The 25,228-nt window shown below is 47.2% G+C and overlaps 1 protein-coding gene across 1 annotated transcript; it reads left to right on the forward strand.

Moving 5' to 3' along the window:
• Positions 1-6,651: 6,651 nt before the first annotated feature.
• LOC125546771 (mavicyanin-like) lies at positions 6,652-7,232 on the forward strand. The gene has a single exon (XM_048710907.1). It carries the CDS (start codon positions 6,652-6,654, stop codon positions 7,069-7,071), a length of 420 nt encoding a protein of 139 aa, XP_048566864.1. The 3' UTR covers positions 7,072-7,232.
• Positions 7,233-25,228: the final 17,996 nt, after the last annotated feature.

The raw sequence follows: 25,228 nt of genomic DNA on the forward strand, positions 1-25,228 counted from the left end.
GGAAGGCTCTTGCTGAACTTTGTACCAAAAGGCGGATTATCCTATCTGGGAGTCCGTTCCAGAACAACTTTGAAGAGCTTCGTACCATCATGCACATGTTACTTTCGCCTAATGATGAAGACATGGTTTTGTTGAATCCTGAGACACTACGCAACCTCCCGACCCCTCGGCGATCCTATCGAACATGAGAGGAAGAAGAGGATAAAAAAAGAAGAGGAAGAAGAAAAAAAGAGGAGAAGAAAGAATAGAGGAGATCTTCTCCTCTATTCTTTCTTCTCCTCTTATTTTTCTTCTTCTTCCTCTTTTTTTTATCGGGAACGAGGGTCGTCGAGGGACATAGATGTAGTGTCGTCGTTGTCGATATATACCCCCTCCCGATAGCTTACTATGATTAGGTAGCTAGTTCTACGTTTGGCACTAATATATCCATCTATCATGTTTGAATAATAATTGCCATGTTGTAAATATTTGTAGAAACTATGGACACCGCCCTAGACGAAGCAACAAATGAAGCGTTGTTGAGGGACATAATCGCAGAAGGAAGTGATGCCATCTCGTTGTTTCTCAACGAAACCGATGGTCTGGAAGGACAGGGTGAACAAGCTGGCTACGGTGACCTAATGCCCGTGCAAGAAGAAGAACATGAGGACGGCTCCGGTGACCCAATGCCGGTGCAAGAAGGAGACCGTGATGACGGCTCCGGTGACCGAACCGAGTCCGGCCAGGTATATATATTAGTTAAGCCTATGCTGACTAGCTGATTGATGCATTCATTGTTTTGGTATGTACACATATTAATTTAGTCTTTGTTCTTTTTTCTAGCCCTCCGAATCGAGCACAACTTCGGTAAAGAGACGAGGCCCGAAGAAAAAGTTGAGCTCGGATGAAAAGTTTGAGATCATAGCAATCGCGCCCGACGGCCAACCTATTGAACCCCTTCGGACAAAGACCGCATTTGTTGCTCAGTGCGGGGTTCTGTTTAGGGACAAGATCCCGATAAGCATCCAGCAACGGTTTAAGCCAGCTACAGAAGACCCTGAGGTGTCTTATGTCAATGATATGCAGAAAAATGATCTTTGGACTGAGCTGAAGTCAAATTTCACCCTACCGCCTGAGGATAATCCATAGAACCCAGTTAAAGAGAAATTAATCAAGTCTTTTGCTCTGAAGAGGATGGCAGAACTATTCAGGAGGTGGAAGAAGGAGCTGAATAAGTTTGTCGAAAAAAATGAGACACCAGAATTCAAGGGCAGATATGAGAAGATCAGAGATCACTGGCCCGCATTTGTGGCCCACAAGACATCAGAAAAGAGTAAGAAGATGTTGGCGACAAACAAGCAAAATGCTGCAAAGAACAAGCTTCACCATCGCACGGGGTCAGGTGGCTACCTCGTAGCCCGGCCTAAGTGGTCCAAGAGTGAGAATGATCTGGTTCATAAAGGGATCGAACCAGAGACAAATAACTGGCCAGACCGTTGCCGGACTTGGTTCTTCAGGGCTGGTGGAACCCTGGACCCTGAAACAGGGAAGTGCATTTGGACGAACGATCAAATGGACATACCAGTCAGTAAGCTTAAGCAGTATATCGAAGCAGCGTAGGAAGGGACGTTCTTTCCAGACAGAGAGAACGATGAGCTCACAATGGCCCTCGGGAATCCTGAGCACCCTGGACGGACACGAGGCATGCCAGGCTCTGTTCCGTGGAAGGTTGGGTTTCCAAACGCAGGCGGTTACAAATCCCATGAGAGGAGGAAAAAAGTGCAGCAGACCCAAATGCAGGCGCTGCAAGCAAGGGTGGACGCGATAGAGGAACGAGAAGCAAATCGCAGCAAACGTACTGCTGAAGCCTCCCCCGAAGCTACCCCGCCATCTCAGTGCAGAAGCAGCGTGGCTTCCACCGAGCTGCTTCAGCTAGAGCATGCCTTGACGGCTCCTGCCAGCTATCCCGTGGATGCTATCATGGAGTCTCAAAATTGCCACCTTATGATGCAATGGATGAATTTGAAGGTCAAGGCGGCTGTTGGCTCTGTTTATCCTACTGAACCCGGCGCAACTTTTCACTGCCGGCCGATTCCAGAAGGATATGCTAGGGTGATGGTGGATGAGATAACGGAGGGATTTGAGGACCTCCAGCTTGACGACCCTACCGGTGAAGGGGAGACTCGGCTGGGGTCTGCTCTGAAGACTCCATGCCTATGACGGAAGGACCTCATCAACCTTCCGAACTGGACGCCACCGCCTCCTCCTCCTCCTCCGGCCAGTCAGGGCACTCCGCCTCCACCGCCTCCTCCTCCTCCGGCGAGTGACGATCAGGGCCCTCGGCCGGCTCCTTCTCCGGCGCGCGGCAGCACTCCGCCTCCTTCTCCGCCTGCGCCGACGCGCCCGAGCAGCCCGCCTCCTCCTTCTCCGCCTCGTCAGCAAGGGCGGAAGAGACCTGCCGCCGCTCCAGCTGCTCCGGCGCGTCGTAGTCCTTCTCCTCCGCCGCTTAAGAAAGTAAAGAAGACAACCGCTACGTCTGCTCGGTCGGCGTCTAGCAGTACAACCAGAGGCGGGAGGACATACAGATTCGGTCCTTCTCTGAAGACTCCAGAGAAGTTACCATACGAGAGGACCCAGGAGGAGAACACCGAGATCGCGCGAGAAGAAGTGAAGAAATTCTTTGAAGGGGTGAAAGCAAAGAAACATCCACCTCCGGAGGAGAAGGTAGATCGGGTGAAAGTGAAGCGCACTCTGGCTGCCCTGACAAAAACACCGAAGTCTGATTCGCCGAAAGGAAACTATGACCGCATTATTGGAAAGGAATTTGACGAAGCGGAGCGGTCGGGAAGTACTGTCAGTGATCAAAGGCTGAAACAACGATGAGCTGGGAAACAAATTGCCCAGCTCGGCGAACAAGCGAAGCAATCGTGCCCCCCGCTCAAGGTGCCTAGCCACAACGTCGATAATGATCCGAGGATGGTGCCCGGTTATAGCAATCCTGCAGATTACCTGCCCGATGAAGTACATTATGACCCCATGGACGTGCAGATACAAAGATACGAGTACGGGAAGCCTCTCGTCAAGGATGAAAGATCTCTATCAACGATGATGCGAAGATTGCATGATTGGTACTTGAAAATCTGCAGAGACTCTGGGGGGAGGAGTACTTTGTATGCGAGAGTTAAACCGGAGCATGACCTCGTTGGAATTGATCTGTTGCCTGTTCCATTTGAGGAGTTCTATCAGTTCTTCAATCAATTTGCCCTCGATAAAGCAACTGTCACCTGCTACTGTCTGTAAGTAGTACTACTTCTGTCATTAAGTTTCTCTATATAGCTTAGCTCTTTCATTGCATGTATTTATAATCATCCTCACTATATTATGCAGATTGAAGATCATCGAATTGAAGAAAAGACAAGTCGGTGATATTGGGTTCATTAACACAAATCTCATAGATGCAACTCAGGTTAAATTTCATGCCGTAGAAACCGAGGCCAGCATGCTAGAATCGTTGATAATAAATCAAAACAAAGATATAATACTCTTTCCTTACAACTTCAAGTGAGTGTTACTGTCTTGTGCGTATTCGGTTTCCCTTATATATTAGTCAAGGTTATAGTAATGTAATTGATGAGTTATGCATGCGTGTGCAGTTTCCACTATATTCTCCTACATATTAAGCTTGAGCAGGGACTAGTAACCGTCTTAGACTCAAGACGAAAAGATCCCAAGGACTATGCCGACATGACTCAAATACTCGAGAAGTAAGTTAAATCGATCATTATCCACCATATCAGCAACTTTGTTCATTTCCTGATATATCAAGTAATTGTTTTCTTTGTCTGGCAGGGTTTGGAGAAAATTCACCAGAAAAGCTCCGGGACTGCCGAAGGAGCTGCAATTTAGACACCCGAAAGTAAGTACTAGCTATAGTAGCATTTTAAGCGCATCTACTAGTCATTCAAGCGCTAGTTTCATCAATACCATTTGGCATTCTTGCTTATCAGTTTGATTAACCTCTATTTCTTGTAAAGTGGTTGTGGCAGCAACAAGGGAATGATTTCTGTGGTTACTATCTTTGCGAGTCCATCCGCCACACGACCTGTGAGCGGGGCTACACTGACGAACAATATGAAGTACGTAAATAACAACATTCACAATTTTATTTTATTACCATCATTTGTGTTGAGTTTCATTCATTCATATATATATGTATTGACCCCCTTCTTTAAATTAGATGTTTCGGAAGCGGGATGAACTCCTAGCACCAGCTTGCATGCGAGGAATTCAAGAGGAATTGGCGGCATTCTTTCTTGACCATGTGATCCCTGAAGACGGAGAATTCGTATGTGGACCCTGAGTCCGTATGATTATATTTGTAAGAGATAATTATTGTATATATGTAGCCGGTAGTGTCAGATAGATATACGAGAACTTGTTGTTCGACCAATCTCTCGGACAATATAGGGAAGGAAACATAGAAAAGTAAATAAAGGTGGGGCTTTAAAATTTTACTCCAAAAAACTTTTTCAATGTTCTCTCCCCCCCTTGGTTGTAATATATGTAGCCGGTAGTGTCAGATAGATATACGAGAACTTGTTGTTCGACCAATCTCTCGGAGAAGGAGAGGTGGTCGATATCACTTCTCTCTGTATATATGCATATATGTTCATGACGATCTTCTGTTTCCTTCGTTTGCTTACTAGCTAGCTAGCGTGTCTAGTCCTCTCTATATACGTATGTATAGTACGTAGCGTCGACCAAGCACGGACATAACAGAGGACACTTCTCTCTATTAATTATAACTAGCTAACACAATATATGAAACACCTAAATTAACCCCCAAACCCCCAACCCCCCCCCCCTTTCAAAAAAAACAAAAACCCCAGCCACAGAAGTGCTGACGCGTGGATGCCTATTGGTCCCGGTTGGTGCCACCAACCGGGACCAAAGGGTCTCCTGACTGGGCTCTGCGCACTGCCCACGTGGAGGGCCTTTAGTCCCGGTTCTGGATTGAACCGGGACTAAAGGGGGGAGGTATTAGTACCGACACTTTAGTCCCGGTTCCTGAACCGGGACTAAAGGCCCTTACGAACCGGGACTATAGGCCCTTTTTCTACCAGTGTACAATCATATCAGTTCTACTTTAGGGACTATATTCTTGTGTTGTGTCTCTCAAACGATTATTATCTTCCTCGCCCCCCTCATGTCTAAATCCTGACTTCGCCCCTGATCAAGGTTCCATCAGTTGCATGCTCAAAGAATAAGATTTGGCATATCATTCATGAAAAAATGGCCAGATAAGAAAAAACAAGCAACCTGACATAATCTCAATTACACATCGGAAGTGAGAATAAGCAAAAATAATGCAAGAAACCAGCAAATAGTATAGCAAAACTCAAGATGTGAAAAAAATACTCACCTATCCAAATCCACTTGATGTGATGCAGGTATAAAAATCATCCAGTGGCCTTTTGTTAGTAGTTGAGTAATTGCCTAAATATCCACCAAACCTATGAAAGTTTGTTTGACCCTGCAAAAAATCATTATCCAATTCAGTCTGCTAACAATCACATGATAGTAATCGATGGCTAGGGTTTGAACTTTAGTGCTTCAAAATCATTTTTATTCCATGTATCAAAGCAGCATAGATTTGTTTTGAAAGAGATCAATATGCAGAGAGGTGTGGGCACTAGCCATTGGGGCTATTGAAGGTTAAATCTCCGCACACATCACACACCACACACACACACACACACACACACACACAGATCTTACTGATGTTGTTGGCCGCTGTGGATGGCTAAGAGAGATGGGGCACCAGCCACCGCGCCCCTAGTCTCCAGAAGCTAAGGGAGCAGAGGCCGCACGCCTCGTTCCGAACCACCAGGGCCGAAGGGACCTTGTCCCGCTCAGATCTGCAACCATGGGAGTGGGGAAGAGGAAGCTGCGTATGGGTTGGGGGCTTGGGGCAGTGGCACCATGGAGCGAGGGTGAGAGGTGACCTCACCGAGCGCTTGGGCACGAACAAAAAGCGCCGCCACTGGCAGCTGGGTGAGGGCATCGGCGCCGCAGGACCACCTCAACATGGGAAATCAGCAGCGATGTGGGGATGGTGATGGAGTGATGGGAGGAAGAGATGGACGGAGTGGTGGGAGGAAGAGATGGGCGGAGAGGTGGAACCGTCGCCGGATGCGAGCGTCGCCGCCGCGCTAAGATCGGAAGAGAAAGAGATAAGGGAGAGAGGACAGAGAGATAGCAGTGTTGTGTTTTTTTTTCTTGAGCGGATGATGTTTTAGGAGGTGGGCTGTGGTGGCGCGCATGAAAATTTTGGATGGGTTCGCGCTCAGTTTGGCAGGCGCGCGCGCACTGATATTTTGAGTGGCCAGGGTCGGGAACATTTGCCGACCGACTTTGTTAAAGTTCTTGGTGTGGTGTGATTACCTGCGAACGAGACATATATAAAATCCCAACGGATAACGACATAGTACCCGAACTAATAATGGCAAAACAATTACAGGCATTCCCGACCGAGCGATCCAGGTTAGATATTGTTAGAACTGTGTGGAGGCTTATATGTGAGTAATACCAACCAACGACGCTTTGATAGAAGTTTTACAAACAAACAGCCGGTCGGCAAAACTGACTTTTCCCAACACACGTCTGTAGGGAATGCAGTGTCGTGGTGTAGTGTACGGCACCTGGGCGTCATCCAGGAACTTTCACCCCAGCGATCAAATCATCTTCAAATACTCTCCTCAGGCACACGATGTCCTTGAGGTCAGCAAGGCCGATTACGACTCCTGCAGCACCGCCAGCCCCATCGCCACCCTCAACTCCGGGAATGATGTCGTCTCCCTCACTGCCACCGGCACCCGCTACTTCCTCTGTGGCTTCCCGGGCCACTGCGCGGGGGGAATGAAGGTCAAGATCGATGTCGTGCCAAGCTCGTCCTCTTCCTCCCCGGCCCCGGCCAGCAGCCCCAGTGCAAGCAACGCTCCCCCGCCGGCGCCTGTCTCTGCCGCCACCTCTATGGAGGCCACAGGGTTTGGCCTCGCCGTCTTGCTTGCCGTTGCCGGTCTGATGGCTTGAGTGCGTCCTCTAAAAAACATAGAAGTCACTGTTACTATCAAGCATATGTGGTGTACATGTATAGTCAAGTAATTATATCGTATGTTGTATGTATTCAGGCTTCATGTTTTGCATATTCATTTTGGAGGATGATTAATAAAAATTCTTTTAGTATTATACAACATTAGTCCGGAAACATGTTCGCCAACCATAAGAAGCCACCCTCAGCTCTGAAATCATGTCATACCCCTCAATATCACAGCACCCGCTATTTCATATGTAACTTCCCTCGCCATTGCGTGTGTGGCATGAAGGTCACGATTGATGTCATACCTAACTACCTAGTGTCGCCTGCCCCGGCCAACAGCCCATGTGCAACCACTTGCCCCACCCCCCCCCCCGGGCCAGCCCCCCCCAAAAAACAAAAGCTCGGCATGGTGTGGGGCCATTGGCTAAGACAGGTGGACCCGGCCTAACACTTCCCCAGTGTCTATATCTACCGTCACCTCTGCGGAGGCCGTGTGGTTTAGCCTCGCCATCTTGCTTCTCCTTGCCGATCTAATTGCTTGAATTCACTTGCGCAGCCCCACGCACATGCGTACTTTATGTTTAGTCAAGTAATTATTAGTTTATTACTAGTAACTGTATATGTGTATGGTCCAGTAACTATATGTTGGAATAGGATGGTTGCATGCATGTTGTCCCAATGTCTGTCCATACATTATTCAGTTGCGACTCCTTGCCCCATTGCGGATACCCGTCATCAGGGTATACTCTTTTTCAGCTAGTGGCATGCAAGTCGAATTACGAACTTAAGCCTTAGTAATATTGCATATTAAGTTTTTACACTATATTAGTGCTCCCCTGCGGTGTTGAAATAGAGGCAGTGAAAATGTGGGGACTTACCATACTTATTGGACAAAATGCATCGATTTTTTTCTCCCGTTGCAACATACGAACATGTTTGCTAGCTTCTGCCAAAGAACTAATACTCTACTAGGTAAGGATCCACTTGCTTCACCGATCAAAAGTTCAAACCCATCTCCGCATTTTTTTAGGATCATCTCCGTAGTTATTCTTAGCTAGTACCTGAGGCTCAACAGTGGAGCTGCATCCCTCGTCTCTTCATCCACCCTTTCACCCACGATTTCGGCAGTCTGGTGGGCACCTTGAGATGGTGTTTCAACCCATCGGAAGGTGGAACGGCGATGGCGGTCGGCGGCTCTGTGGTAGGTGGCAACCTGTGGTGGTCGTCTTGATCAGTCGGAGGTGGCAGCGGATGACGAGGCGGTCGTTGTCGGTGGCCATATGTTCAGCTTGTGTGAGGTCGCTGCTCTTAACCAAGCACCGGGACCCGTGCACAGGGTTGTCGTGGTCGAACATGTGCCTCAACCACTCCCCTTCGCCGGCCCCCACGACGCCGATGATCTCGAAGCGGAATTCGGCCATCGTCTCTGTGTCACTGGACCTCCCGCGACCGAGGAAACGGACACCCAGTCCCTGCTAGCTTCGCAGTAGCCGTTGGGGTACACCTTGAGGTACCAGCTGCCGCCGCCAAAGCTGAACTGCGCAGAGTGCACGCACTCCCCAGTACGGAGCGCTGCCTTGACATTCAAGAAGCTAATCGTCATCGTGTAGGACGCACTGATCGTCCCGGCTGCTGGCTTCGAGGCCTGAACCATTTGTTCTGCCGCGAACACTTTCACCGGCATGTTTCTCACCTCCACCTCCACGTCGACAAACACTGTGCACCGGATGGTGAAGTTATCATCGTGACGACGAATGCACGACGAGCACTCCAGCTCGCTCCTCTTCACGAACCGGACGTAGCCCTTTCCATGGCCCCAGAGCGTCTGCCCCGATCGCGCCGTGTAGTTGTCGAAAACGGTGCGCTCGCCGCTCTCGTCTAGGATCTCGATGGAGATCCTGAGCCTGCAGCGGCCCTCCCTGGTGTAGATGTGGTCAAAAATCCCGTGCCGGGCGACGAGGAAGACACCCACGAAGTCCGCTGATTTCTTGTCGATGCCCCCGGGGTAGACCTTGAGGTGGTGGAGTGCCCCGCGGACGAAGAAGGGGTCGAAGTTGAGCGCCGTGCGGGCCGGCGTCCGCGCCCACCTGGAGTACTCGGGCACCGTGAAGAGATACGTCACGGAATCTATCGTCTCGAACAGGCCGCACCTCACCGGCAGCGACGGCGCTGCCGGCGCAGCGTGGCTAGGGTTGGCACCATCGATCTCGGCTGCTGTTGGAGATCGGTACTAATATAATTACCACCCTATATATTTGATGGGCTCCTCATCTCTCTCGGCCGCATATTATAAACTTGCCGGGGACGTATCTCTACTTCTAATGGAGCAGTTGGTAGTCTCCTTCGGTCAATTTTCGTCCCACCACCTTTGTCCGGTTTTTTCGTAGATTAATCTCTACTCCTAATGGAGCAGTTGGTAGTCTCCTCCGGTCAATTTTCGTTCCACCACTTTCGTCCGGTTTTGTTTTGTAGGTTAACCTTCATAGATTTTTTTCGTCGTTTTTTTTTCGTCTGGTTTATTTTTGTCTCACCTTCCATTATTATATCCTCACGGTGATTTTTTTTACTCTCAACCCACTTTAACAAAATTTACTAACATTTCTTGCAAACTTTCCTCAACATACATGTCACAAACGGGCAGGTATTGATATCACGTTACAAACGATGCCAACACTACCTCCACTTTTTACCCTGGAAATTAACGGATACAATCCCTAAATTCTCGTCTTAATATTCAACCAGTTATGTCTTTAACTTTTTTACGTTAATCTCTACTCAGTTGGTTAGCATATCACACACGGGCAGGTATTTGATACCTCACGTTACACCCAAAGCACCTACTCCAAATAACACACATTGTTCAACACGACACGGCAATTCCTTTTCGCATCCAACCTATAAACACCCTCAATGAACAAACCGACGATCGGACTCTCACTTTCTACCCCATCATCCACCATGATTCTTTAAATTTCCCTTATGCGTGAATCTCTACCACCAGCTAGTCCGCTGCGCTGGTTTCTTGCCAGACTATCCCAGTAGTAACTCCGCCAGCCCTCGCCTACCACTGATTACCACAAATACCGCTGCCCTTGTATTTTTTGGTAGTGCTATTCCCATATTAGCGACCGATCCTGCACGCCACAAGCAAACCAGAGTCAGGCACTGAAACCTACAGTAACTCTCATGTCCCTTCTTAATTTAATTCAATCCCTCTACACCCAGTGCCCCCGCGAAGGCCGACTCAAGGGTCTATAGCACCGACTATCCAATGCCAGTGTATAATGATGATTCGCGTGCGCGACTAGGGTTCTCCAAGATGATGTCATGTGGGGTTGGCCTGCTCGGCTCCTCGTTGAGTTTCGTGTGACCAATCGGCGTAAACGGCGGTATACGGGCGAATGTGGCTTTACGTTGCGGTTAACGCCGACCGTAGTCAACGGATGGATCTAAGGCTGTGAGGTACTGTGGGGCGCTGTCGGGTAAAGGTATAGACACGTAGTGTGGATTTCTTGTGTATTCTTTAGCGAGATGGAGGCGGGAGGGATGGGGTGATTGCGCGTTTTAGGTATTTATCAGTTGATTGCTTGGTTTGCGAGATGCGTTTGGTATAACCTTTGAGACGCAATTGTTGCTGAGGAGTTGCGTAGGACGGGGGAAGTGGGTTGATTCTCGGAGGGGCTTAATTTATTGGGGCGGATTCTGTCTGGTGGACCGCGAGCAATTCATTAGCTGACGGGGAGCGAAGGCCACGTTCCCTTGCATTTTGCTGTCGCGAGTATGTATGGCGCCCGGGTGGTTGCGAGTGATCTACTCGATGGGTTGATGTTCCACTTTGGTGGCTGCGAGCGATCGGTTGGAGAATCTCATTATCCCTCAGGTTCATAGTTATATTAGTGATGTAGCTCTGTCGTATGTTTTTATTTTTGCGCTATGGTGGTCCGCGGTGGGGTTCTGATTCCGTGTATAGGGGCGTTATAAGTTGGTTTGTTGCGTTTGGTTTGGAGTTCATTGTGGTCGCGTGGCATAGTTTCTTTGGTTGTTGTATGTTGATTGTTGGAGGGTGTGAGTTTTGGCGTTGTTGCCAGGTGTTGTCCCTAATCTCTTTCCCGATTCTGGTTGTGTGGTCGATGGTTGTGGATTGTGTTATTTTTATGCTGTTGGTGTTTGGTTATACGCCGGTTCATGTTCAGTTATGTTTATTGGTTATGGGTTTTTTATGGAGATGTGAATTGGCTGTTGGCGGATGGGATTGAGGTTTGGGTATTTTATGAAGGTTGGTGAGGTGGGTGTTAGGATTTTTTAGGGGGATTTTGTTTGTGGTGTTGAGAGTCGCGCTAGGGGTATTTTGAGCTGCGTTCGGTGGTTGGGGAGTTTATCGTTTTGAGTAGGTTTGATCGATGGTGTCGTTTGGGTTGGTTCTATGGGTGCGTCGGTGCAATTTGTCGGGAGTGCGTTTCATTCGTGTGTGGTTATTCTATTGTTTTGTTTTTTTTTGGAATTGGGTTTTTGTATTGGTGATGAGGGTCTGTTTTATGTTGGGAGCAGTAGTGTTGTTTTTTTTTTGGGGGGGTGCGGCAGAGGGCCTGGGGTTCGTTGGGGAGGGGCTGGGCGGTGGGGGGGGGTCGAGGGGGCGGAGGTGTGGGGGGGGGGGGCGGGTGGAGGGGGGGGGTCGGGTTTGTCTGTGTGTTAACCATCGTCGTTTATAGGCTGATGGTGCTGAGGTCAGCCTGCCTTACATTCACTAGTTTTGATGGGGCTAGTTGGGGTTGTTCGGTGTATATCATTGTTGGTGTTATGCGCTGCAGTGGGGTTGCCAGCGATGACTGTGGGTCGGTGGCTGTTGGTGTCGCGAGGGGTGAGGCCTGTTGGGGAGTGCGATCCAGAGTATATGCTCCAGTTGCTTTAGCATGAATGTCGCAGCTATGCTTGCGGCTTTGGTTTCCATTATTTATTGCTGGGTTATGGTGTGGCATTTGGAACTGGAGAGGCGTGAGCTGTTCGTGGAGTGCGGTGCTGTAGGAGATGTCCTTCTCGACTGATTGGGGTGATGCGATTGAAGTAGGGGGTAATTTGTTTAATAGACATCGGTTTTCAGGAATTGAGATTACGGTTTGCGCTGTTTTTGGTGTTGGCTTGTTTTTTGGGTTACGGGCAAGGGTCGAGGGTGCTGAGGGGGGTGGAATGGTTTTGCTTTCTGATTTGGGTTTTTTTTTTGATTTGTTAGATGCAATATGGGGGTTTTTTGCCTTTTTTTCAATATTAGTTTATTTCTTCGTGCATCTTTGTTGTTTTCTTGTTTGACCCTCTTAGCGAGCGATCGGTTCTGGTTTATCGATCACGAAGTATGTCCAGTAAGGGCTTCTTTGCCTTCCCGCTTGCGCCTCGGTTGTTTTCTGCTCGGCCCGCTGGTTTTTGGTTCTTGACTAGCATCCTTGTGCTTGGTTATGTCTTCCAGTCAGCGCGGCTTTGTTGTCGAGGGTCCTTTGTTGATCGGCGGGCGAGATTAGCGTTATGATTTCCATTCTTTCATCGAGTTTTCTCCTCGTCATCTTCAGATCCGTTTCAGTGCCGTAGTCGGCGGGCTCATAAAGCCGACTCCCTCGCGATTACATTCCTAGCTTTCTGCACTGCTCAACTCCACGATGCTTCGGCCGGCTCTCTTTCCGACCGCCGTTACTCCCGGACGTCCTCATTCTTTCGTGCCCCTCGGTCACGGCCCTTGTCCTCTCCGTTTGTACCGCTACCCACTTCCTTTGGCGGAACTATGTACTCCACGTGACTGCTATTTTGAGTTCTCCACTTAGTTCGCACTCACGCATCCTCGATGCACTTCCACCTGGCTTGAGTCCATCTCTGCTCTCCTGTCCAATATCTAACCGCCTAATCTCTCGACCCATCATACGTTATCAGGCGATGCTGACTATGGCATACCACAGCACAAGAGGCCGTACTTATGTAATTCGCTCACCTGTGAAATTCATCGGGTTATCTCCATCACCATTTGGGGTGCGCCCTCGCGCACCATGCTGAGACGTGTTACACCGACCTTTCTTCTCACTCCAGTTTTTCTTCTCCTCATTTTTGTTCCCTCTTCCCTCTCAAATTCGAATTCAGGACAGCCGGGCGTCGGGGGTTTTGCGTCGTGTCTCCGGTTCCCTTGTCTTCATATCGGACTCGTATTTGTGCTAAGATGAGTACGAACTTCTTAGACGCTTGTTGCCATTCAGATTAATCTCCCACGATGGGTCAACCCGCGCCTTTATGGGCCCAGTACGCGCAGCACCTTCACGCTCTCGCTATTTGGGCTGCCTTTGCGACCATGGGTCAGCGCTATTCAAATCTCTCCAGGCACGACACTCCATTCAGTACACCTTTGTACTCACTCGATCCACATGCCCTATTAGTTCGGCGTTTGATGAGGAATGGATTCTCTTCACGCTGTTGTTGGCACGACGATGCCTCTACATAAAGACTGCACCATCCGCGATCCGCGCTAGTCTACTACACGCCAGCCTTCGGGCCTTACAACTCGACCATACGCCCTAATTCTTCGCTCATCTGTTACCGCCTCGCCGACACGTCGGGGTTGGCTCGTGACAGCCCTTATCCCTTCTCGAGCCACGTCATTGTGCTTGGTCCACCGCTCATCTTACACCGTTGCTAGTTCTCTCGCGAAGGCTATCCTTCAGGCGTCTCCATTTGGCACCGCCCGTCCAGCTGGCATCGTTACGCGTATATAGGATAACGGCTGTGCTTGCCATTCGGTACCATCAGACTGGATGAAGACTACCTCGGGGAATCCCAACCACTGCTCTTCACACTGCCCTTCGTCCCCTCCCGGCAGTTTAACTTCTGACAGAGCCATGAAGGATCAAGGCCATGGAAACTTCCTACTTGCCACTCTAACTCAGGACACCTCAATATTATCGGCGACTACATGATCCCTTCTCATTGCGATCCTTGGAGTCCTCGGCATAATCCTCAATTACGCGGAGACACACCGCTCTTTCTCTTCCCAAGCCTCGCCCCCAAGCCGCAGGCAGACTTCCGACCACTTCAGATCACATCGAGGTTTTCTGCCCGTGGCAATGGGGGCGCCATAGTCGTACACCAGAGCGACACCACCGCCACCACCGGACCCCGACCCCAGTGTATGGAATGCGGGGCATCTTTTCATCTCTACCCTTTCTGCTTCTTAGCACTATCACTTCACATTTTTCTTCTTAAAAGTGGTTCCTACTTTTCTATACTTCGCTCATCTCTTTATTCCTCTCATCTTCTTGTCTGATTATTCCTCTTCTTCTGTTCTCTTCCTTCTACTTTGAACTCCCGTTGCATTTGCCTCTCTGATTCATCAGCCTGTCCTTTCTATCTAAAGTAAACTCTTTCCTATTCGAGACGGGCCGACTGGCCGCACGCCGAGCAGACGGTAGGGAAGAGCCTACGATTGTTCTTTTTCTATTTCATTTCTTTCTTTCTCCTCCTTTATTCTTCCTCTCCTCTTCTTCTCCTTTTTCCTCTTCTTTTTTTCTCCTCTTCTTCACCGCCCCTCGCCCCCTCGAACACTTGGCGACCCTCGACCCTCTACCCTCTTCTTCCCGACCCTCGCCCCCTCGGCACCCTCGGCGCCCCCCTCCCCTCCATGTCGAAGTTATCGGGGAGGGGGTATATCGACCCCCCTCATGTCGAAGTTATCTGGTACACACATATACATACATACACATATACACTACACACATGCATACATACACATACATACACATACATATCTGCACATATACATGCACACATATACACTGCACACACATACACATACATACACATATATATACACTACACACATGCATACATATATCTCAAAAAAATTAACAGAGGCGGGCGGCGGCGCGGCAAGCGGAGCGCGGCCAGGCGGCGGCGGCGAACCAGCGGCGGCGCGGCAAGCGAAGCATGTACGGGCAGAGCACGGCGGGCAGCGGCGTCGGGGCGCGGCAAGAGCACGGCGGGCAACGGCGTCGGGGCGCGGCTGCGGCGGTGGCAGGGCGCGGCGGGGGGAGAGGAGGAGAGGAGGGGAACGGCACGGCGGCTCACAGTGGGAGCGGGCCGGGAAGGCGTCGGGGTAGGGCTCGACGGCGGCGGCGAGGACGGCGAAGTGGAGCAGCCTGACGGCGTCGGGGCAGGGCTCGGCGGTGGCGGAGGCGACGATGAGGGGCAGGGCTCGGCGGCGGCGACGGCGACGAGGAGGACGAGCAGCCTGGCGGCGTCGGCGATGGGGAATGGAGTCAGTTGGCGAAAATTTCGCAAGGGTTGTATATATAGCCAGAGCAATGGTCCCGGTTCGTGGCACCAACCGTGACCAATGCCCCCCTTTTTGGTCCCGGTTGGTGCCACGCAACCGGGACCAAAGCGCCTGCCTTTCGCCCCCCTTTGGGCTGGCTGAAATTGGCCTTCTGGGATTACCCTTTGGTTCTCTCGGCAAGCCACTTCGAGGGAAAGCACCAAAAGGGGGTGACATTGAGGAGGTCACGTGTTGTGCTCACGTACGCAGGACTACAATAGCCCCTTTTAGTCCAGTGGTGCCATCCAACCTGGACAATGCCCTGTGTGACTGGCCTGTCGCTGCCCATAATGTTTAAGTCTCACACGCTAGTTTGTACAGCGAACCACACCAAGTTTATAATGGTTCTGTATTCTGCCTCCATCCTTGGCTTATGCACGAGGCCTACATAGGCTAATTTGCACTGATCTGGCCTATTGGGCCTCTGCGGGCCTGAATCCTGGCCCATGTAGGGTTTCTAGTCGTATTCAGGCCGTGGAGGCCCAGTAGGTGGCATTTTTTTTGGTTTTTTCTTTTCTATTTCTACATTTTTTTGGTTTTTTATTTTTTTGTTTCTACTTAAAACTAAATAATTACAGTTTTTTTACTGATTTCTTTTTGCTTTTAGGTCACAAAAATTATAAACTTTCTGTTAGTGCCATTAGTTTTAAATTTTAAATAGTTTAAATTTGAATTTTTAAAAATTTGTGTGAATCACTAGTTTATGAATAACTTTACTATAAAATTAGAATTTTTTTTCTATTTATTTTTTATTTCTACTTACAACTAAATACTTACAGTTTTTTAGTGATTTCTTTTTGCTTTTAGGTCACAAAAATTATAAACTTTCTGTTAGTGCCATTAGTTTTAAATTTTAAATAGTTTAAATTTGAATTTTTAAAAATTTGTGTGAATCACTAGTTTATGAATAAATTTACTATAAAATTAGAATTTTTTTCTTCTTTGCTATTTATTTTTTATTTATACTTACAATTAAATACTTATAGTTTGATTTTAGGTCACACAAATTATATTCTTTTTGCTATTGAAGAATATTATAGTTTTATTTAGTTGATCATAACATAATATTTTAATTGATTGTTTTAATTTTCATAAAAGTTTTGTAGTTCATTCTGTTTGCTATTAATTCATTCTTTGAGCTAAATGACTCTGAAATTGGAAAGCATTTCAAAATGAACTCTGAAAAGGTTGAAAGTTGGCATGGTATCATCATTTCACCCACATAGCATGTTCCAAAAAGTAGAGAGGGTTAAGACAAAAACTTGATGCACTTCGTGTACAAAATGGACAATCACTTTTGAAGTATCAAAGTTTCGAACCATAAGACATGAAAGCATTTCAAATGAACTCTGAAAAAGTTGAAAGTTGGGATGGTATCATAATTTCACCCACATAGCATTTGCTTATTGCGGGAGAAAGTCTTCACTTTTTCTTTGGTTGTGTCATTTGCTTATTGCGCCGTAACCATGGATAATCTTCATTGTTTATCAGGATGCTTGGGTCAGCCTTGACATTGAAGGGAGGAATTTCATGAAACTTTTCATAATCTTCAGACATGTCTGTATTGCCGTCCACTCCCAGGATGTCCCTTTTTCCTGAAAGAACTATGTGGCGCTTTGGCTCATCGTATGATGTATTCGCTTCCTTATCTTTTCTTTTTCTCGGTTTGGTAGACATGTCCTTCACATAGATAACCTGTGCCACATCATTGGCTAGGACGAACGGTTCGTCAGTGTACCCAAGATTTTTCAGATCCACTGTTGTCATTCCGTACTGTGGGTCTACCTGTACCCCGCCGCCTAACAGATTGACCCATTTGCACTTAAACAAAGGGACCTTAAAATCAGGTCCGTAGTCAAGTTCCCATATGTCCACTATGTAACCATAATATGTGTCCTTTCCGCTCTTGGTTGCTGCATCAAAGCGGACACCGCTGTTTTGGTTGGTGCTCTTTTGATCTTGGGCGATCGTGTAAAATGTATTCCTATTTATCTCGTATCCTTTGTAAGTCAATACAGTCAAAGATGGTCCCCTGGACAACAAGTACAACTCATCACGAACAGTGTTGTCACCTCTGAGACGTGTTTCCAACCAACTGCTGAAAGTCGTGATGTGTTCACATGTAATCCAGTCGTCGCACTGCTCCGGGTGTTTGGAGCGCAGACTGTTCTTGTGTTCATCGACATACGGGGTCACCAAGGTAGAGTTCTGTAGAACTGTGTAGTGTGCTTGAGACCAAGAATATCCGTCCCTGCATATTATTGAGTCTCTTCCAAGAGTGCCTTTTCCAGTGAGTGTCCCCTCATACCGCGATTTAGGGAGACCTATCTTGTTAAGGCCAGGAATGAAGTCAACACAAAACCCGATAACATCCTCTATTTGATGGCCCATGGTGATGCTTCCTTCTGGCCTAGCGCGGTTACGGACATATTTCTTTAGGACTCCCATGAACCTCTCAAAGGGGAACATATTGTGTAGAAATACGGGCCCCAGGATGACAATCTCGTCGACTAGATGAACTAGGACGTGCGTCATGATATTGAAGAAGGATGGTGGGAACACCAGCTCGAAACTGACAAGACATTGCGCCACATCACTCCTTAGCCTTGGTACGATTTCTGGATCGATCACCTTCTGAGAGATTGCATTGAGGAATGCACATAGCTTCACAATGGCTAATCGGACGTTTTCCGGTAGAAGCCCCCTCAATGCAACCGGAAGCAGTTGCGTCATAATCACGTGGCAGTCATGAGACTTTAGGTTCTGAAACTTTTTCTCTGGCATATTTATTATTCCCTTTATATTCGACGAGAAGCCAGTCGTGACCTTCATACTGAGCAGGCATTCAAAGAAGATTTCTTTCTCTTCTTTCGTAAGAGCGTAGCTGGCAGGACCTTTATACTGCTTCGGAGGCATGCCGTCTCTTTCGTGCAAATGTTGCAGGTCCTCTCGTGCCTCAGGTGTATCTTTTGTCTTCCCATACACGCCCAAGAAGCCTAGCAGGTTCACGCAAAGGTTCTTCGTCACGTGCATCACGTCGATTGAGGAGCGGACCTCTAGGTCTTTCCAGTAGGGTAGGTCCCAAAATATAGATTTCTTCTTCCACACAGCGTCATTCGGAACAGCTAGTCCACCGGGACCCTTTCCAAATATTATGTAGTGTAAATCATTGACCATAGCAAGCACGTGATCACCGGTGTGCATGGCGGGCTTCTTCCGGTGATCTGCCTCGCCTTTGAAATGCTTGCCTTTCTTTCGACATTGATGGTTGGTCGGAAGAAATCGACGATGGCCCAGGTACACATTTTTCCTGCATTTGTCCAGGTATATACTTTCAGTGTCATATAAACAGTGCGTGCATGCGTGGTATCCTTTGTTTGTCTGTCCTGAAAGGTTACTGAGAGCGGGCCAATCGTTGATGGTCACGAACAGCAACGCCTTAAGGTTAAATTCCTCCTGTCTGTGCTCATCCCACGTACGTACACCGTTTCCATTCCACAGCTGTAAAAGTTCTTCAACTAATGGCCCTAGGTACACATCAATTTCGTTGCCGGGTTGCTTAGGGCCTTGGATGAGAATTGGCATCATAATGAACTTCCGCTTCATGCACATCCAAGGAGGAAGGTTATACATACATAGAGTCACGGGCCAGGTGCTGTGATTGCTGCTCTGCTCCCCGAAAGGATTAATGCCATCCGCGCTTAAAGCAAACCATACATTCCATGGGTCCTTTGCAAACTCATCCCAGTACTTTCTCTCGATTTTTCTCCACTGGGACCCGTCAGCGGGTGCTCTCAACTTCCCATCTTTCTTTCGATTCTCACTGTGCCATCGCATCAACTTGGCATGCTCTTCGTTTCTGAACAGACGTTTCAACCGTGGTATTATAGGAGCATACCACATCACCTTCGCAGGAACCCTCTTCCTGAGGGGCTCGCCGTCAACATCACCAGGGTCATCTCGTCTGATCTTATACCGCAACGCACCGCATACCGGACATTCGTTCAGATCCTTGTAGGCACCGCGGTAGAGGATGCAGTCATTAGGGCATGCATGTATCTTCTCCACCTCCAATCCTAGAGGGCACACGACCTTCTTTGTTGCGTATGTACTGTCGGGCAATTCATTATCGTTTGGAAGCTTCTTCTTCAATATTTTCAGTAGCTTCTCAAATCCTTTGTCAGCCACAGCATTCTCTGCCTTCCACTGCAGCAATTCCAGTACGGTACCGAGCTTTGTGTTACCATCTTCGCAATTGGGGTATAACCCTTTTTTGTGATCCTCTAACATGCGATCGAACTTCAGCTTCTCCTTTTGACTAATGCATTGCGTCCTTGCATCGACAATGACCCGGCGGAGATCATCATCATCGGGCACATCGTCTGGTTCCTCTTTATCTTCAACAGCTTCACCCGTGGCAGCATCATTGGGCACATCGTCTGGTTCCTCTTGATCTTCACCAGCTCCCCCCGTTGCAGCATCACCGTATTCAGGGGGCACATAGTTGTCATCGTACTCTTCTTCTTCGCCGTCTTCCATCATAACCCCTATTTCTCCGTGCCTCGTCCAAACATTATAGTGTGGCATGAAACCCTTGTAAAGCAGGTGGGAGTGAAGGATTTTCCGGTTAGAGTAAGACCTCATATTCCCACATTCAGTGCATGGACAACACATAAAACCATTTTGCTTGTTTGCCTCAGCCGCATCGAGAAACTCATGCACGCCCTTAATGTACTCGCGGGTGTGTCTGTCACCGTACATCCATTGCCGGTTCATCTGCGTGCATTATATATAATTAAGTGTCCAAATTAATAGAAGTTCATCATCACATTAAAACCAAAGTGCATACATAGTTCTCATCTAACAACATATAGCTCTCCAGAGCATCTAATTAATTAAACCATACATTGAAACTATGTAAAACATTTCAATGCGATAACAAATGCGATCATAATCGCAACCAAGGTAACAATTGATCCAACGGCATAATGATACCAAGCCTCGGTATGAATGGCATACTTTCTAATCTTTCTAATCTTCAAGCACATTGCATCCATCTTGATCTTATGATCATCGACGACATCCGCAACATGCAACTCCAATATCATCTTCTCCTCCTCAATTTTTTTTTATTTTTTCCTTCAACAAATTGTTTTCTTCTTCAACTAAATTTAACCTCTCGACAATAGGGTCGGTTGGCATTTCCGATTCACATACATCCTAGATAAATAAAATCTATGTCACGTTGGTCGGCATAATTTTCATAAACAATAAATGAACCAATAGTTATGAAGATAATATACATACCAAATCCGAATCATAGACAGGACGAGGGCCGACGGGGGCGGATACCAAAACCATCGCACTATATAAGATGCAATAATAAATGTAAGAAAATGATACAAGTATCTATCTAAACAGACAAGTAAGAATATTTTTCCTTTCAGAAAGAAGATAAGAACAAGAGGCTCACCATGGTGGTGTCGGTGATGAGATCAGTGCGGGTGATCGACGGCGGTGAAGACGGGGACGGGGCGTGACGGACCGCTAAATCTAGACAAATCTCGAGGAAAATGGAGCTTGGAGGTCGAGCTTCGAGAGGAGAAAGTTTAAGTAGTGTGGCTCGGGCATTCCATCGAACACCTCATGTGCATAGGAGGTGAGCTAGAGCACCACAAACCCCTCCCCTCGCCGGCCAGAGAAAAACAGAGCATTGGAGTGCTCTGCTCGCGGGCGAGGGTATATATAGGCACCTCATTGGTCCCGGTTTGTGGCAAGAACTGGGACTAAAGGGGAGCCTTTGGTCCCGGCTCAGGCCACCAACCGGGACCAATGGTGGTGGGCCAGGAGCGAGGCCCATTGGTCCCGGTTCGTCCCACCAACCGGGACCAAAAGGTCCAGACGAACCGGGACCAATGGCCCACGTGGTACGGCTGGCCCCCTGGGCTCACGAACCGGGACCAATGCCCACATTAGTCCCGGTTCTACACTGAACCGGGACTAATGGGCTGCGCCGGCCTGGACCATAGCCCTGTTTTCTACTAGTGCTACTATCGAGAGGATATGTTATAAAGAGAAATCACTCTTTCCTCGATTTAAATGGAATCGGAGATCCATGCCATTTAATTTAGTTGAGTTTTTAAAATGGGTTGCATGATGACATGATGCAATGCACATGATGCAATGATGAATGCAACGAACCAAACAAAACACCAATGAAACTCGGAACCCAAGGAAGGTATCTGAAGCTCCGGTCTTGGGGCGTTACAATTGTATTGAATGTATAATGTGGTTTACAAAGTAGATCTACCTCGAGATCAGCATGAGCTAAACCCTAGGCTATGAGGTGATGAATGTAGCTCTAGCCCTAAAGACTAAGAACCCTCAGTTTATATAGACACCCCCATCCTCAAAATTGATGGACACCTGTGGGTCCTCGTGAAAGTCCGGGCCGTCGTCACGATAATGATCCTTTGGTTGAGGGGAAGGGTAATTGATGCCTTCAACCTGGCGCCTCCAATTTTGTTTGGAAAAAGATGGAGTCGGTCAGTATGTGGACGTAATATCCGAACTATGTACAAAATTTTGAACTTACCCATTCGATTGGGTTGTAGCCCGAGTAGCCTTTCCAGCTTCTTGGGCGGGCAAACTCCTTCTCCTCGCCCTTAAATAGATCCGCTAATATGGCAGTGATATGTATCCAATGTATCTATAATTTTTTATTGTTCCATGTTGTTATATTATCATTCTTGGATGTTTTACAATCATTTTATAGCAACTTTGTATCATTTTTTGGAACGAACCTCTTGACATAGTGCCCTGTGCTAGTTGCTGTTTTTTCTTGTTTTTACTTCACAGAATATCCCTATCAAATGGAGTCCAAACGCAGAAAAACTTTTTGGAGATTTTTTTGGACCAGAAGATAACTTGGGAGCTAAGGAAGGACCAAAGGGGAGGCCTGTGGGGCCCATAAGACACCAGGGGGCGCCCAGGAGCCCAGGCGTGCCCTCGTGGGTTGTGGGATCCACGAGGGTCTCCTGCACCACCTCTTCCCTCTGTAAATACCCGAATATTTCAGAAACCGTAGGGGAGCAGTCAAACACAATTCCAGCAGCCCCATGTTCCAGAACCACAAGATCCAATCTAACACCATCATGGAGGGGTTCATCATCCTCATTGGTGCCTCTCCGATGATGCGTGTGTAGTCCATCATAGACCTATGGGTTGATAACCCACAAGTATAGAGAATCGCAACAGTTTTCGAAGGTAGAGTATTCAACCCAAATTTATAGATTCGACACAAGGGGAGCTTTGAAGGTATTAGCAGCTGAGTTGTCAATTCAACCACACCTGGAGATTAATTATCTGTAGCAAAGTGATCAGTAGCAAAGTACTTTGATAGTTTTGATAGTAGTGACAGCAGTGACAGTAACGGTAACAGTGATAGCAGTGATTTTGTAGCAAGTGTAACAGTGATGATAGCAGTAGTAACTTAGCAGAAACAATATAGGATAAATTCGTAGGCATTGGATCGGTGACTTGTTGGATAATATTCATCATGAGACAGTTATAACCTAGGGTGATACGGCACTAGCTCCAATTTGTAAATATAATGTAGGCATGTACTCCGTAAATAGTCATACGTGCTTATGGAAAGAACTTGCATGACATCTTTTGTCCTACCCTCCCGTGGCAACGGGGTCCATATTGGAAACTAAGGGATATTATGGCCTCCTTTTAATAGAGAACCGAAACAAAGCATTAACACAAACTGAATACATGAACTCTCAAACTACGGTAATCACCGGAAGAAGTCCCGGTTTTTGTCACTCCAGTGAATACAAAGTGAATAAATGAACTCCTCAAACTATGGTCATTACCGAGAGTGGGCCCGGTTGTTGTCACTCTGGGGTTGTCGGATCATAACACGTAGTAGGTGACTATAACTTGCAAGATCGGATCTAGAACATGGATATAATGGTGATAACATAAACGGTTCAGATCTGAAATCATGGCACCCGGGCCCAAAGTGATAAGCATTAAGCATAGCAAAGTCATAGCAACATCAATCTTAGAACATAGTGGATACTAGGGATCAAGCCCTAACAAAATTAATTTGATTACATGATGAATTTCATCCAACTCCTTACCGACCAGCGAGCCTACAAAGGAATTACTCACTCCCGATGGGGAGCATCATGGAATTGGTGATGGAGAGGGGTTGGTGATGACGAAGAACGGAGATCCCCCTCTCCGGAGCCCCAAACTGACTCCAGATCTGGCCTCCCGATGGAGAACAGGAGGTGACGATGAATCTGTCTCGTGGATCGTGATAATTCTTTCTCCCAGATTTTTTTTGGAAAATTTGGATTTTATAGCGTTGAAATCAGGGTCTGCGGGGCCACCAAGTGGGGACAACCCACCTGGGCATGCTAGGAGAGGGGGGCGCGCCTTGGGGGGTTGTGCCCACCCAGGTCCCCCTCTCCGGTAGGTCTTGGCTCCAGAAATTCTTATATATTATATAAAAATCCTCACAAAGTTTCGTTCCATTCCGAGAACTTTTATTTCTGCACAAAAAACAACACCATGGTAGTTCTGCTGAAAACAGCGTCAGTCCGGGGTTAGATTCATTCAAATCATGCAAATTAGAGTCCAAAACAAGAGGAAAAGCATTAGGAAAAGTAGATACGTTGGAGATGTATGATGGGTCTGTAGGCAGTAGCTAGGTGGCTTCTTCTCTCTTTTTGATTCTCAATACAATGGTGTCTTAGAGATCTATTTGATGTAAACCTTTTTGCGGTGTGTTTGTTGGAATCCGATGAACTTTAAGTTTATGATCAGATCTATATCCATGAATATTATTTGAGTTTCTTTCATCTCTTATATGCATGATTATTTATAGCCTCGTATTTCTTCTTCGAATTTTTAATTCAGTTAGGCCAACTAGATCAATTTTTCTTGCCATGGGAAGAGGTGCTATCTGATGGGTTCGATCTTAAGGTGTCCTAACCCAGTGACAGAAGGGGTTGCGAGGCATGTATGTATCGTTACTATTAAGGATAACAGGATGGGGTATATTCCTACATGAATAGATCTTGTCTACATCATGTCATCGTTCTTATTGCATTACTCCATTTCTCCATGAACTTAATACACTAGATGCATGTTGGATAGCGGTCGATGCATGGAGTAATAGTAATAGATGCAGGAAGGAGTTGGTGTATTAATCTTGGACGTGATGCCTATATATTGATCATTGCCTTGGATATCATCCTAATTATTCGATCTTCTATCAATTTCCAAATAGTAATTTGTTTACCCACTGTATGTTATTCTCTCGAGAGAAGACACTAGTGAAATTTATGGGCCCTGGGTCTATCTTTCATCATATTGCTTTCAGATCTATTTTTCATCGCATTTGCTTTCAGATCAATTATTCCAAAAACCCAAAAATACTTTGTTGCACTTTTTATTTACATCTTTTAGTTCGCGTTTTATTCAGATCTATTTATCCAATCTCATACAAACCAATCTATCTTTTTACCGGAGAGAGATTGACAACCTCTCTTACGCGTCTGGTTGCAAGTATTTGTTCTTTGTGTGCAGGTACTGTTTACATAGTGTTGTTTGGTCCTCCTACTGGATTGATACCTTGGTTTCATAACTAAGTGAAATACCAACCGTAGATGTACTACATCATCCCTTCTTCTTTGGGGAAATACCAATGCAGTTTCAAGCCTCATCAAATGGAATTTCTGGCGCCGTTGTTGGGGAGGATCAAGTCAATATAGTCTCCTGTTGACTTGCCAATT

The sequence above is a fragment of the Triticum urartu genome, chromosome 3, assembly GCF_003073215.2.
Source record: "Triticum urartu cultivar G1812 chromosome 3, Tu2.1, whole genome shotgun sequence".
Lineage (NCBI taxonomy): Eukaryota > Viridiplantae > Streptophyta > Magnoliopsida > Poales > Poaceae > Triticum > Triticum urartu.